At 32.7% G+C, this 15,265-nt stretch overlaps 1 protein-coding gene across 4 annotated transcripts in view; it reads left to right on the top strand.

The window, feature by feature from the left end:
* ANO5 (anoctamin 5) overlaps window positions 1-15,265 on the top strand; it is a 94,173-nt gene that overhangs the window by 54,601 nt on the left and 24,307 nt on the right. For all 4 annotated transcript variants that reach the window (XM_064365104.1, XM_012456480.2, XM_012456481.2 and 1 more), the window contains 5 exons: window positions 5,377-5,511; window positions 5,881-5,986; window positions 6,085-6,145; window positions 11,629-11,780; window positions 13,867-13,941. In XM_064365104.1, the coding sequence (XP_064221174.1) occupies window positions 5,377-5,511; window positions 5,881-5,986; window positions 6,085-6,145; window positions 11,629-11,780; window positions 13,867-13,941 (529 nt within the window). The remainder of the gene's footprint in view (window positions 1-5,376; window positions 5,512-5,880; window positions 5,987-6,084; window positions 6,146-11,628; window positions 11,781-13,866; window positions 13,942-15,265) is intronic.

Below are 15,265 nucleotides of genomic sequence, written 5' to 3'. Positions count from 1 at the left end.
ATCTTTCTCAATCTGAGAGGGCTGGTGTTCCATTAACTGTGGTATAAGTTGAATATAGTCAATTGGCTTCATTTCTGGGTGCTTTCAGAGAGCCAAGGCTCTGTACAGGGTCTTTATTTGTGGCTGGATTCTTGCCTTGTGTTTCACAGTTTTGTATACTGGCAGAATATTTTTTGGTGTTATAATTTGGGCTACTATCCAGTAGATGGCACTTAAGAGTAATAGTCAGCAAATAGGCTCAGCCTTGTGGTGCTTCAGTACTTCTGCCTATTCACAGCAGGGCTCTGCGGTAGAGGGGAAAGAGAGATGACCCTCTCTCCTGGTCTGCTTCAGGGTCCTAGGGAAGCCCCCTCTGATCACTGGCACTGTGTCCAGATTTCCTTCGTTACCTGCTAATTTCAGTATTACTTCTGATATGATCTGATATGATTTATAATTTGTTCTACTTCTCTCTGGAGTTCAATCAATTTTTGTTTTATATCTTTCCATTTTTCTCCATTCCTTTTTTTAGTTTTTATATTTCTGGGATTTTCTTATATCAGAAAATTTATTTGAGAAGAGTTCACTCAGTTTTAAGTTTTTTATTACCATATTTTTCAATTTCATGTTATTTGGGGAGAATTATCAGCCTAAATTATTTACTTCACATCTTCCAATTTTGTTTTAGTTTTACACGGTTTTTTAAAGGATGTAGTCTACCTATTTCAGTTTGTTTTTAATTTATGAACAGAGTTTCTAGCACTAGAGTGCCCTTTTTTGTTAGTCTATCACGCATTCTCAATGTGTTGTCTATAGACACGTTTGTTGCAGTGTTAAAAGTGTCATTTTCATCACTTTGCTTGTGTTTAGATGGTGACTCATCTCATGAGGTCAGGGGTGGCATTTTCTCTTTGTGGCATCATATTGGCACTCAAAAAATTTCAGATTTTGGAGAATTTTGTATTTCAAATTTTCAGATGAGGGATGCTCAACATGGTAAATGGAAGTGAGGGAGAATCTGTTTCTGCATGTGCTAGACCTGAAGCTTCCTGTGAGTCTCAGAGCTGTGGGCACCCATCTTCCCTTGCCCTGCAAAATCTGTTTCTTTCATTTCTACAAGATCCAACCCTCCTATCTTATTTTCTTTTTTCTGTTTACTGCCACAACTCTAAGGAGTACCAGTCTTCTCTTTGTATCTGATTCTTCTCAGGAAATATTGCTTCTCTCAGACTGCCACATCCAGTCTTGCTCTTTTCAGAGCCTTTCTTATAGATTATAAATTACCAAATCCCAACATATATTCTGAATTAGGGCATTTAGTTAAACTTTTCTCTAGAGGTTATTTTACCTGTGTTTCTCTATGTTTTCCATCATACTCTACATTTTTTTTCCTCTAGAATTTCTTAAACGTCTTCTTCACCTCTCTCTTGTATCTTAGGTTTCTAGCAGTAGGTGTTGATGTTGGGTTTATTTCTTTACTTCCAAGTAATTTGAGGATCATGATGTTCTCTGTCATGATACTGAAGGCCTGTATTGGATTTGGGTTTTTTCTCTCTCCTTGTTGATTTTATGGGTTTTAGTAAAGGTTTTGTGGGTAGACTTGATAAAAGTTAAAATATTCTTAAAATAGAATTTGCCTATAATCTCATCAGTGGGAAGGCCGAGACGGACAAATCACTTTAGGTCAGGAATTTGAGTGAACCTGGCCAACATGGTGAAACCCTGTCTCTACTTAAGAGTAAACAAATACAAAAGTTACCCCGACATGGTGGCACACACCTGTAATCCCAGCTACCTGGGAGGCTGAGGCAGGAGAATTGCTTGAACCTGTGAAGTGGAGGTTGCAATGAGCCAAGATCACACCACTACACTCCAGCCTAGCATGACAGAGTAAGACCCCGTTTCAAAAAATAAAAGGCAAAAAAGCAAAGAAAGAATTTATGCACAGATGCATAATTACAATTCACACATATCTTTTAATGAGACTTTATTAAGCATCACTACATATCAAGTAAGGTACTGTGCCTACAAAGATAATCAGAATGTGGTTTCCTAACATGAATTTGTTTGCAGGAACACACACAAATGCATATTAGTTACAGCACAGTAATACATAATATTCTCACCAAAATACAGAGGGAAAACCACCTATCTTCATGACAGCCTCTGGGAAGGCTTCACAGTGCTCATTCTTGAACTATGTCTTGAAAGATAAGTAGCAGGATATTAGGTAAAGAAGTTAGGTAAGAATATCTCAGACAAAGAGAACAAGTACAGAGCACTGTGTGTTTCGTTCTTCATGTAGGAGTGTCAGCAAATGAGATTTGAATGTTTACCAGGAACAAAATCCTGAAGAACAATGCTCAAGTGAAAAGATGAACCTTTGAAGGAAGAAAAGGATATTGCTCAATTTTTACTTTAGAAACATCACTTTATTGGAAACAAAAGATAATTTATTGGAAACAAAAGATAGATTGATGTAAGATCGAACTCAGGGAAGTAAGGATGCTGCTAAAATTGTACAGCAATAAAACTGGAAGTATTCTCAAGATATTGGTGACAGGAAGGAGGGAAGAGACTATAAATTAGAAAAAATATTTTTATGAGAGAATTCATTAGACCTAATGGAGTATTGGATATGGAGGATAAAAATAAAGATGACAGGATGGTAGGGTGTCTAGAAAGAGATTTAGTTTATCGGAATCTGAGTTTCTAGATTTCATATATTTCATGTTATCTCTATACCAAACATCACAAACATCACTTCCATGTCTAGGTATCTGTAAGTGGTTTATCTGCCTGTTGAGCAAATATCATTTTGTCACATTAGATAGTATTTTTTGGGAAAATGGTAATGCCAAGATTGGAAATGATGGGCTGATAGAGCATAATATAAAATTGAAGACTGGTCACTGGCACATGAGCTCTATCAGCCCATTTTTTTTTTCTTTCCAGCTTATGCTTCATGTAATTTTTCTTTTGATATCCCTATATTGTATGTCTCAATGCTTAGAAATAAAATAGAAATACTGCCACATACTAAATAGCATATACTAAACATATGTGTGGTACATATAATGTTGTTATTACAATTTGTGGATAATACTGAAGCTAAGTTTCTCAGATGTCTATGCATTCATTATAAAAATAAATCACTTTAGAAAAAATGTTTGCATTTAGTGATTGATTTTCAAGATTGTATTTATTTCAATTCTATCATCATTCTTTTGATTATTTACTATGTCTTCAACTAAATGTTACATCTTAGAAATGCAAAATGAGAGCAGTCCCCTCACACAGTATCCTTACAACCAATATTACTGAATCCTTCTACCTATCAGATGCTATGTTAGATGATGCAGTGTCACAGATTAGTTGAAAGTCTAGTAAGTAAAATGGACAGGTTAAAAAAGACCATAGCAGGTTAAAAAAGACCATAGATTTAAATATATGGTATATTTTTCTAAAAAATTATACTCAAAAGAAGACTCTCCCTATACTTGAGCTTTTATAGTGTCTCATATTATTAGATTTCTCTTATTTTCTTAGTTATGACTAATAAGATAGTTTAAATTAAATCTTAAATGTGATTTCAATAATGTATACATTTTTACCATATTGCAAATCTAAGAAATGTCTCTTGCTTTCTGAGATCCTAAAGGATTATTTAGTTGTTAATCTGTTACTGTTAGACACCCAAGTCCGAAGTTTAGTAAAATAATTTGTTTATTTCCACATGTAATAAATACTTGCCAGATTTCATTTAGTAAATTCTCAGCAATTTCTTTTTTTTGACAATAGTTTTATAATAATTACAGGTCTAGAGTTCTTGAGGGTTTTTTATTCTTTTAATGGTCAAGGAATAAGAATTGTGAAAATTGAAAAGGAGAAAAATATAGTATTTTAAGGTTGTTGAAATATCCAGTTTCCTTATGAATTCTTGAAGAATTTTTAAGTTAAGTCTATAGCAGTAATATTGCTATTATGCTTTCTAGTAATATTGATCCTGCAGTTTTTAAAACATAAAGTAAAATAGATACGGTGAACAGTAAATTTCATAAAGCATAATATGTTTATGCTTTTTCTGATTTTGATGTTATATACTATTACAATAATTTCTACATTTTTCAGCAAAAAGCTGGGAGAAATGGAGTTCAGTCTAAGTATGAGTAAGCTAAGGAAGTTGTGAATGGCAGATTAACAAGAGAATATTATAGCATTATAATTTAATTTCAAGTTTATAGTGATCCAGAAAACAAAATTAGAGAAAAATAACAATGCAAAGATGTTCATTATCACTGAAAATAATGAAAAGGACAGTATAAGCAGAAAGATGCCCACTTAGTTTTAAGAGTGTTGAAATATGAAGAATGGGAGGTTCAATGAAATTAATATTGAATATGGGAAATATATTTTAAAATCTCATTGGGAAAAAAGTTTATAGCTTTATGTTCAGATTTGTGTTCTTCAGCACACATAGACTTAATATTAAGTATTTTCATAGAATCAAGTACTTTCATACGATCACTTCCTATAGCATGCATTCCTATAGCAAATGCATGCTATTAGAACACAGAAGGTATCACATCTTTTTGCCTAGGAAACTGGAAAGACACAGATTTGGTGAGCTGGAGTCTATATGAATAACTAGGAGGATAAATCAGGTTAAACAACAACAACAACAAGAAAACCTGGTTTTCTGAGGAGGAGAAAACTACTTTCTTTCATTCCTAAATGGGTACTCAGTTAAAAACAAAACACTTGGTTGCAAGATTTAAAAGATTATGCCAATAAATGCTGTCATTTTTCAACTCTTTGAAAACCAAGAGCTGAGCTGCATATTTTATTTAATTTTTCTACAGTAATCATGTTTAATTCCTTGGTCTGCTACCTATGTCACAATCCTATAAACATCCAAGATCCAAACTTGGAGAAAGATGAAAATGTATACCTGTAATGTGGTCAGATAAACGTTTTCAGTTTTAGAAAGAGAGATAAAGCAAAAGTCTATGCAGATTTTGAATATGATTTTGATTTGTTAAGTTTATTCCTATAAATTATATTGTAGAAAATTCTGTAGGTTATTTAAAAACCATTTAAATACTCTTTGCAGTAGAGAGACTCTTCAAATTCTACTTAATTGGCTTTCTACTTCCATCTGTTCTCTTTTAATCCTTAAATCAGTCCTTGCACTGTGGAATAAGCATTATCTTTTGTTAAAACATGATAATAATATGGAAACTGAAGTTTAGAGAGTTAAGCAACTTCATTGAAATTACATGTCTAGAAAACAATGTAGCCAAAATTAGAATATATCTCTGCCTGAATACAAAATCAAGGCTCTTGGGACTATAACATTCTTTCATATTCTGATTCTGTTTTTACTCTTTTTCACAGGAATTATTATGGAGAAAAAATTGGTATATATTTTGTCTTTCTTGGATATTACACAGAAATGCTGTTCTTTGCAGCTGTAGTTGGATTAGCTTGTTTTATTTATGGTTTATTATCAATGGAACATAACACATCCAGGTAAGTGTACCTGAATTGCCCAGATAGAGAAAACGTCTTTATCGTGTGCCAAACTCAGCTGTTGTTATTATTTCCCTGGCATTTCCTTCAGAATGTTTCCTTATAGCGTCAGATAATTGAGATTTTCCAAAAAAGACTCAAACATAATAGCTGCTTCTCACCTGATGCTTTATGGAAGGTCTGTTTTTAATGATGGGTTCTGAAAAGTCTACTCCTCAAAGCATGACTTGACCCATTATAGAAATTGCTGCATGACTGCCCCTTCTGTTATATGTGAGAAGTTATATAAATAGTTGTTCTAATAAGAAAAGATTGGACTTTTGCCTAAACACTTATCACTTTTCAATAACTTGGCTGTTCCTCTTGCAGCACTGAAATCTGTGACCCTGAGATTGGTGGTCAGATGATCATGTGCCCACTCTGTGATCAAGTGTGTGATTATTGGAGACTAAATAGTACGTGTTTAGCCTCGAAGGTATGTATGCATTGTAATATGTTGAAAATACTTGGAATTTCCTTCCTTTTTATTACATTTAGTACTAAATTATCTTTGTGATATTGTTATTTTTACAGTTCTCCCATTTGTTTGATAATGAGTCGACAGTGTTCTTTGCAATATTCATGGGAATTTGGGGTGAGTAAATAGTCCAATAAAGAAACAGCTTTCTTCCTATTAATGTGTTGTTTGGCCTCTGTATAGCATGTGATAGATGAACTGTCTTACATACCAAATGTGGTTTTAGGTCATTGTGTCTTTGTTAGCATTAAAACACTGATGCAGTAGCGCATATTAGTAGCCATTGGCTCTTGGTCCACAAAAGTCTCTATTAAACATCTGCTCATTTCTCTAAAAGACAACATATTTTTTGAAACATCAAATTATTAATTTCCCACTGTCTTTCAGTGCCATGTTAAAAACAGGCTCGAAAATTACTTAATTCAGGAGATACTAAACAAATATTTGGTGGCTGGACAATATTGAGTCATGTATGCAAACCGGAACAAAGACCAAAAACCTGAGGACTAATGAACAGTTTTTGAGTCTAAATCGTCTAGTTATAGTTTCTATTTCCACTTTCATTCATTAAAAATCTTACATATAAAATGGAATTTTCCTTAACTCTGAAAATGCCCTGCCCAGGACTTAATTTTTCCATTTCACTTGGAAAGTTGAAGTGTCATGAAGTTTTTTTTTTTCCTTCGTCAGCAAGAAAAATATTTTCTATAAGAATAACTCTATTAGAAGAGACCTAAAGACTGGTCTAAAATATGTCACAAAACATAGGGTTCCTGGGTGAAAATTAGATATTTTTTCAATTAAAAAACACCTCTAACAAACACAAATATGTGCAATTCAAAACCGGGCAGGGGCTGCATTATCCAGGCAAATAACATCAAAATTTGTAGGTATCTGTGCAAAGCAGAGGGATTTATGGCTTTCTCTCATTTCTGCTTGGCTGCTGCGGTCTGAAGAGAGCAGCCTAGATTAAAAAAGAGAAAAAAGAATCTAGAAATCTTATTAGTGGTTTAACAGCACCTCCAGTTTTGGGAAGTTGTTGTATATACACCCATTTACCATGAGGCTGCCAAATCCTACCTCTCATTACTTGGGAACTAAAATGAATGATAGGTGCATGATTACAACAAATACATTGTGAGAATTTCCCATTGTTTTCACATAGAGAGATTGTGCACCAATACTGCCTTATATTTCACCATAAGTAGGAGAGTGGCTGTGTATGGAGCATCCCACAGCACTATCAAATGGGCATTGTGAAGATTCACTGTCAGTTATTCCTTTGAGGAAAGTTTGTTTTACTAGTGAAATAATTTAGCTTTGCCTTTTGAGAATTTTGGCCAAATTCAATGAACATAGAAGTTCAAGGGCATTTGATTTAGTACATCTTCTGATAAACAGTTAAGCTGGATGGAATGATGAGTTGGCAGAGTAAATATGAAGAAAAAACAATTGAGTTTAAAGGACCTTCACTAGTCCAAAGGGTTGAGGCGTGAAAAATGATGAATACTGGTAGGAATTGCTCTTTAAAATTTTTTTTTATTTGTTTCTAAGGGAAATATGTATCCAACATAGGAAATTCAAGGAATACATAGATGCAAGAAGAAAAAAATGTTAAAATCACCTAAAATATGGTCATTATTTTGGCCATGATTTTCCAAGATATTTCACTCTGTGTATGGGCAGGTGTGTTCATATATTTTCACATAAATAACTTAATATTATACATAATTTTAAGCCTGCTCTTTATTATTCAACAAAAAAATGAGTGATGGAACTTTTTCCATATCAATGAATATCTTATAGTGTGTGCGAGTGCCTGTGTGTGTGTGTGCACGTGAATGTATATTTACGAATGAATAGAATTGCATATTATGAATGTATCACGTTTTGCCTAACCAGTTCTCTGTTTAGGATGTTTAGGTCACTTCTACCCTTTATATTACCATTATAAATAATGCTGGAATATAGATATTTTTATATTTGTACAATTATTTATAAGTATGAATTCTTCACAGGTTAATTAGTGGGGCAATTTTATATTTATTATTTTGAAGCTTTACTATTTATTTCTATATTGTCTTATACAAAGTTTGAAGCAACTTATATTTCTTCAAATGTTCTGTGAGTTTTTCTGTTTCAACCCTAGATAAGCACAAGAATTAGCATTTTTTTGTCACTTACATTTGATGGATGGGGATATTATCTCATTATGGTTTCTATTTGCAGTTACTTGATCACAAGTGAGACTGATCACATTTTTAATATTTATTGACCATTGACTCTTTTTGATGTTTGAGGTATTTGATTTTTTATAATAATTCACAGATGCTTTTATATAATAAGCACTGTAATCCTTTGTCTGCCACAGAAAATGCAAATTTTTTTCAGTTTGTAATTTACATTTGATCTCATTCATAATCAATAGACATTTTAATATATATTACTGGTCACAAAGCTTTCCTTATGGTTTTTCTTATTTTATATGTTTCTTTAGAAAACCTGCCCTACTCAGAGATAATGTAAGATGTTCACCTATGCTTTATTTCAGAAATTTAATGATTTCATTTTATTTACACATTAATATAATTCAGCAACTAGTTTTTGAAGTTTCTACCCTGGAACAGGTACTATTCTAGGCAATAGGAATTTAAATATGCACATACATGGCCCTTGATTATAAGGCAAATTTTTAGTGTACATGCCTCCATGATTGTAATTATGTATAAGCCAGTCTCATCACTAGATTACTTGCTCCTTTAGGACAAACACCATGGCTTTCATTTACATAGTTCCAGGACTAGGCATATGGTATGTATTCAAATATACATTGAATAAATGAATAATTTAAATGCTAATTGTATATATTCTTAAAAATGAAAAAGGTCAAGTCCTATTTAGGCACAATCTATAAGGCCCAAACTAAGGGTCTCTTTAATTTCCAGAAATCCTTTTCAGGGAATATGTGAATCCTGTGATTCCTATAGAGTTATAATCACAAAAGTCCATAGAAATCCTGGGAACAATTTTGTTTTTAATCCATATCATTTCTCTTTCCTTACAGTACTCTTTTTTGCTGACTATTTTGTACCATCATTAATTTATCTCACAATCCCATCTATGTTGGCCAACTTTCTTACTTCTACTTCAGCATTAACAAACTTTGAGGCAAAAGAATTTTAAATGCTTAGTGTATTTAAAAGTTTTAGCAGTATATATATGACATCCAATCTCTTGCATAGCCATGGTAACCAAATACTGCTTCTAAAATTAATGGTAGTTATTCTGTTGTAGTATAAACAAACAAGCAAATCTTAAAACAGTTAATAGTACCAAACTCTTGAAACTGTTCTCCCTGCTAACAATGTACCTACTTCATACTGGAGTAATGAAATGAATAGAGTAAAAGTTTCTGCCTCATGATATTCACAAGCAATATTAAATGATAGAATGAATAAATGAATGAAATATAACCTGTTGTTAAGAAAGTCATAATCTAATTGGGATAGAATCTGAAGTCTATTTTTGTAGAAGTGCAGTTTAAATGCTGAGGGAGTGCAGAGGAGGACTGAATTACTTTTTTACTGGAGGAGTTATATATGAGGTATCTATGAGCCAAACTCATAGAATCATAGAGTAGAATGGTGGTTACCAGGAGCTGGAGGATTGGGAAATGAGAAGTTACTAATCAATGAGCACACATTAAACTTTCAATTAAGCAAGATAAATAAGGTCTGTACAACATTGTACTTATGGTCCACAATAATGAATTGTACACTTTACAATTGTTAAGTGGTTAGTCTACTGTGTTCTTCCCACTTAATAAATGTTTAAATAGTTCTTTAAAGTTTAAATAATGAGCAAAGGAAAACATAAGCCAATGTATACATGAGCAAATGAACAAACAAAAACCAACAGTCAGATGGATGGATATATTTGCACTAGAAAAATATATTTTGGAAGCTGAGAGAGCAATTAGATGACTATAATGATAAAAATGTAATTATAATTTTTAAAATGTATGGATAGAATCCATAGTTCCTTACATTATTTAAAAGTTAGAGAGTGAGTCAGAAAGTTTTTTATAGATGATAAAATTATGAGTTAATATTGATGGTGTTAGTATTCTTTTCCTAAGTAGAATACTAGGAAAGCCATGTATATACCCAATAGAAAGGCATGTATATACCAACCAATATCTTTTATTGAAATCGTTTGCATATGTCTTTTATTGAAATCATTCAAGTCAGTGTACTGTTTTCTCAGGCTTAGGGAAATACACCTAGGAAGCATAAGAGCCATTAATTATTCTCACTCTTAAAATACATATACATTATATACATATATGTGTGTGTGTGTGTGTGTGTATAACATAAAACTTTTACATATATGTGTATATATATAAAAACTTCAGCTTTCTTTTTATGTCTTTATTAGAGTCTCCCTCTGTCGCCCAGGCTGGTCTCGAACTCCTGGCCTCTAATGATCCTTCCACCTCAGCCCTGCAAAGTGCCAGAATTATCAACTTTCAATTGAATAATATATACTTACAGAAAAGTATATGAAATATAAATGCACAATTCAAAAAGATATGTACAAGAATGTTCACAGCAGCACTATTTGTAATAGCAGATATCTGGAAACAACTCAAATGTCTGTCAGCCCAAGAATACATAATCAAAATTGTGATTTAACCATACAATCTAACACTATACAGTGATGAAAATAAATGAATTTTTGCTGCACACAGAAACAAAATTGAACCAGAAAACAAAGCTTACATGAAACACTATTAGTTGTATATCATTTATGTAAATCCATTTGTAATGGACTGTTTTTTATATTGGTGCTGATTATATGAGTATATGTTGTGAAAACTTTTTGAATTGTGCATTTATATTTCATATACTTTTCTGTAAATATATATTATTCAATTGAAAGTTGATAATTCTGGCACTTTGCAGGGCTGAGGTGGAAGGATCCTTAGAAGCCAGGAGTTCGAGACCAGCCTGGGCGACAGAGGGAGACTCTAATAAAGACATAAAAAGAAAGCTGAAGTTTTTATATATATACATATATATGTAAAAGTTTTATGTTTTATATATATATATATATGTACACACACACACACACACACATATATAGAATGTATATGTATTTTAAAGGTGAGAATAATTAATGGCTCTTATGCTTCCTAGGTATATTTCCCTAACCCTGAGAAAACAGTACACTGACTTGAATGATTTCAATAAAAAACATATGCAAAAAAAAAAATCCCTCAGTGTTTAGTAAAAAGCTAAGTTTAAATATTACTTCAAATTATCTGAATGAACAAGATATTAATATGTCTAAAAAAAAATCTTGCTTGGACCACTGACCAAGAAATTAATTTGAATTTTTGTATGACTTTTTCAGTGTATTATTGAATACACAATATGCCAACATTAGTAATTGATAAATTTTCAAACACAACAGTGACAGAATAGCCACCTGAAAAATTTGAACCATCCTGCAACCAAAGTGATTAAAGAGAGAAGTTGACAAAGCTTTTTATTTACCATTATTTTTTCATGTCTTTTTTTATGTTTATTTATCTGTAGTCACCTTATTTTTGGAGTTTTGGAAACAACGACAAGCCAGACTGGAATATGAGTGGGACCTGGTGGACTTTGAGGAGGAACAGCAGCAGCTTCAGCTGAGACCGGAATTTGAAGCGATGTGTAAACACAGGAAATTGAATGCAGTGACTAAGGTAGACTAGAAAACTGTGAAATGGGCAGCATATCTTAATGGACACGTTGCTATAGGTTTATTCTCAAATAATCATAGTTTAATTTGCCTTTAAAATATTCTGCAACATATAATTCACATAAACTACTTGTTTCTAATATACATATGCATATATAAATGTATATATATGAATGTGTATATATGAAAATTTTCAGATACTTTCAAAGGTAGATAGAAAATTATAATGAACTAACTACATGGATGAACCCATGACCCAGAATCAATTGTTTTTCATTCATGGACAATCTTGTTTCATTCATCCTTTATGTCACTAGATTATTTGGAAGCAAATCCAAGGCATAATAACATTAAACTAAGTGCAAAAAGGAAAATCGTGTATATACAGTAGGCTTTGTATATAAATGTATAGACATTGAAATGATGCTAAGTTGATATACAAAAATTGAAATAGTATTTATGTTCAGATTGTGGTCTTATGAGTGATTGTTTTATTACACTAACTTTTCTTCACATGGCCCCTTTTAATTGATTATACTGAGAATCATTGCAGTAGTGTCAGGGGGGAAAGTCTACATATTAGAATCCTTAGCTGACAAACCAGCCGTGTGTTCTTGACTGAGTTGTTTAACTTTTTGGTAACTCACTTTTTCCATGTGAAAATGGAAGTAACTTTGCCTTTAGAAACCAGAATCTTGGTTACATACTTTTAGAGCCTCTATTTTTCCATAATCTACAGTCACAGTGTTGCTTGCTGCTATTTAAAAGAGAATAATATGTGCCCAATGCCCTCTTTTCAGTAGAATTCCCTGTTCTCTTTGGAAAACTATGCTTGCAGCATAACATATAAAATTTCTTTTCACTGTTTAGGCATTCACTATACAGTTACTAAATTTCATTGAAAGATCAAGAAAACATCTCAGAAAATACATTGAAAATTTGGGTGGCAGTTTGAAATTAAGAAAATATATTTAAAAATATTGACAGAATAATAACGTGATGTTTATTCCTATTTCATAAGATAAAAAAGAAAACAAAAGTAGTCTTATTAGCTTTTCCGAAAATTAATAGAAAAACATGTATTGAATGCTTACATTTGAAACCAGTTGAAAAGCAGTATATATTGATGCACTGTGAATCATCAGCTTCACTTCACTTAGCTTTCATGGTTTAGAAATCAAGAAACAGAGTTTTGTTTTGTTTTGTTTTTTTCTTTCTAGTAGTGCTGTTTCAGTGTTTAAGGGCAACCAGAACACTCACATTTGAGTCCACATGGGGAACACACACGTGCACACACATGAATATGCATACAAATGTATAAACACATACATTGGGTACACACATGAACACACATGTCCACAGTCACATATTATACATACATGCACAAACACTCTGAGGTCTATAGGACTCTTGAATGGCCTACTCTGCCATTGAAAGTTCTATTTTTATTCAAACCACCCTAAACATTCTTAAATGTGAAATATTATAGAATTGCATGATTTTGATTTCTGCTGACAGCTATTTTTTTTTTTTTTACTATTTTTTGTTTCTTTTGGGTAAAATCTGCTTATGTCTTGATGCACCTAAGAATGTCAGCTGTATCATCAATATCTTTCATTAATGACTCTTAAAGACTAAAGGTGGAAGTCTTGGATCCTGAGCTATGTGGAAGAACACAGTTATCTGAAAAATGTGAAGAAAGCATCTAATATAATATGCAGAGTAATGCAATTCAATTATAATAAAATTATAACATCATTAAACATCATAAAGCATGTCTACCTAAGCAGCAACCCTCATTATTTGACTTTGTTTACTGTCTGCCAGGCCCTGAATATCATAATTCAGCATTTAGGGAATTGTGTATATCCATTATGTCTCATAATATGTGTAAGATATCTCATCCAGGAGGCCCGAAGATTTTTACTTCAAGGGAAGGAACCATCCCTATAATGTAGCTTTCCATGAAGTATAGTAGGCCCTTTTGGGAGATTTCTACTTTAACTGGGCTCTATGATATTGACTAGTGCTTGTAGTCTCAACTAAGAGAGGAGATTTTGCATTTCTTTGTGATTTCTTCAACATTACAGGAGATGGAACCTTACATGCCTCTATACACACGTATTCCATGGTACTTTCTGTCAGGAGCCACAGTGACATTATGGGTGAGCATTTCTTTTAAAATTGTTATCATTTCTTCAACAGGCAATTGAATGAGCTATCTCAACAGTATTATCTGCAATGTCTCTTGAGTCCTTCTTTTCCCTCTGCCTCCCTGATCTTTTTATCTTGGTTGTAGCTCTTATACAAAATAAACTGTAATTTATATGGATTTTTTAAAATTAAACTTTGGGAAAAGATCTCAGGGAAGAGGAGGTACTTTAGCTTAAAACCTATTTCTCCTTGCCTCACGGCACTTCATTTAAGTGATCACCTGAAATCAGGACAGAATAACAAACTTATTCTGATTCCAGACTCTTCGGTTACTTTTAGAAAAATCATGAATTTATCTTTATTTCTACTTTATTTCCTGCTGTTCCTTTTCCAAATTTGTTCCCTCTTAACAGTTAGCATTTAATTTTAGGAAAAGAGCCAGTGTTACCCTCTGAGGGGTTAGCATGTTGAAATATAAATGATTGTCGGTTGTAGACTATAGTTTAGACTCACCAGTCCATAAATCCTGCATGATTTATCTTTAACATTTCTTGTTAAGTCTATTATTTTCACATTTTTAAACAGTAGAAATGTGTTTTCTTAGATTACGTAGTAATTGTTGAGGAGATGTGATAACATAAAATGGGGAGAATTATCAATTCAGGACTCTTTTGAGAAATCTTCTGAAGTATGTGCTCAGAAATTTATCCTATTTTTGATTACTAGTTTTTATTTAATTTGATTCACTTCCTCAACTTTTAGAATAAAATTCTCTAATGATTGATAGAAAGCCATCTTCATGCTTTTGCAATATGGGAAGTATACAAAATTTATACAGAATCTATATAAATATCTAAACTATCAGGCCCATATTAGAGCACTAATGGCAACATTCTGAGGGGAAGTGAAATACAATATTGACATGTATTTTTCTTGGGAAAGTAAGTGATCTTGATTCTACATGTTTAACTTCAGCCTAGAGCATGGGTCAGCAAACATCTTCTGTGAAAGGGCCAGATATATTTTTGGATTTGTGGCTACACGTAGCTCTGGAACATAATTGTCTTTATTTTTCTCTATAACCTTTAGAAATTCAAAGAAACATTTCTAACTTAAGGGCCATAGAAGAGCAGACAAGGCCATGGGCAGGATTTGGCCTTCTACTATAGTTTGTCTCTCCCTGCTAGAGGGTGAGCCTAGAGGATGAGAATGAATATGTTTCTGTTTTAGACTTAACCAGCAGCTACCATGTGCCTTATCTCTAACCCTTTTACCTTGCCAGTGTTCATATCTTGCCGTCTATGGCAAGAGAGACTTAGTTTGCTTTGCACATGA

The sequence above is a fragment of the Aotus nancymaae genome, unplaced genomic scaffold (genome assembly GCF_030222135.1).
Source record: "Aotus nancymaae isolate 86718 unplaced genomic scaffold, 86718_ANA_hifiasm-v0.15.2.pri h1tg000059l, whole genome shotgun sequence".
NCBI lineage: Eukaryota > Metazoa > Chordata > Mammalia > Primates > Aotidae > Aotus > Aotus nancymaae.
This window is presented reverse-complemented; position numbering and strand designations above follow the sequence as displayed.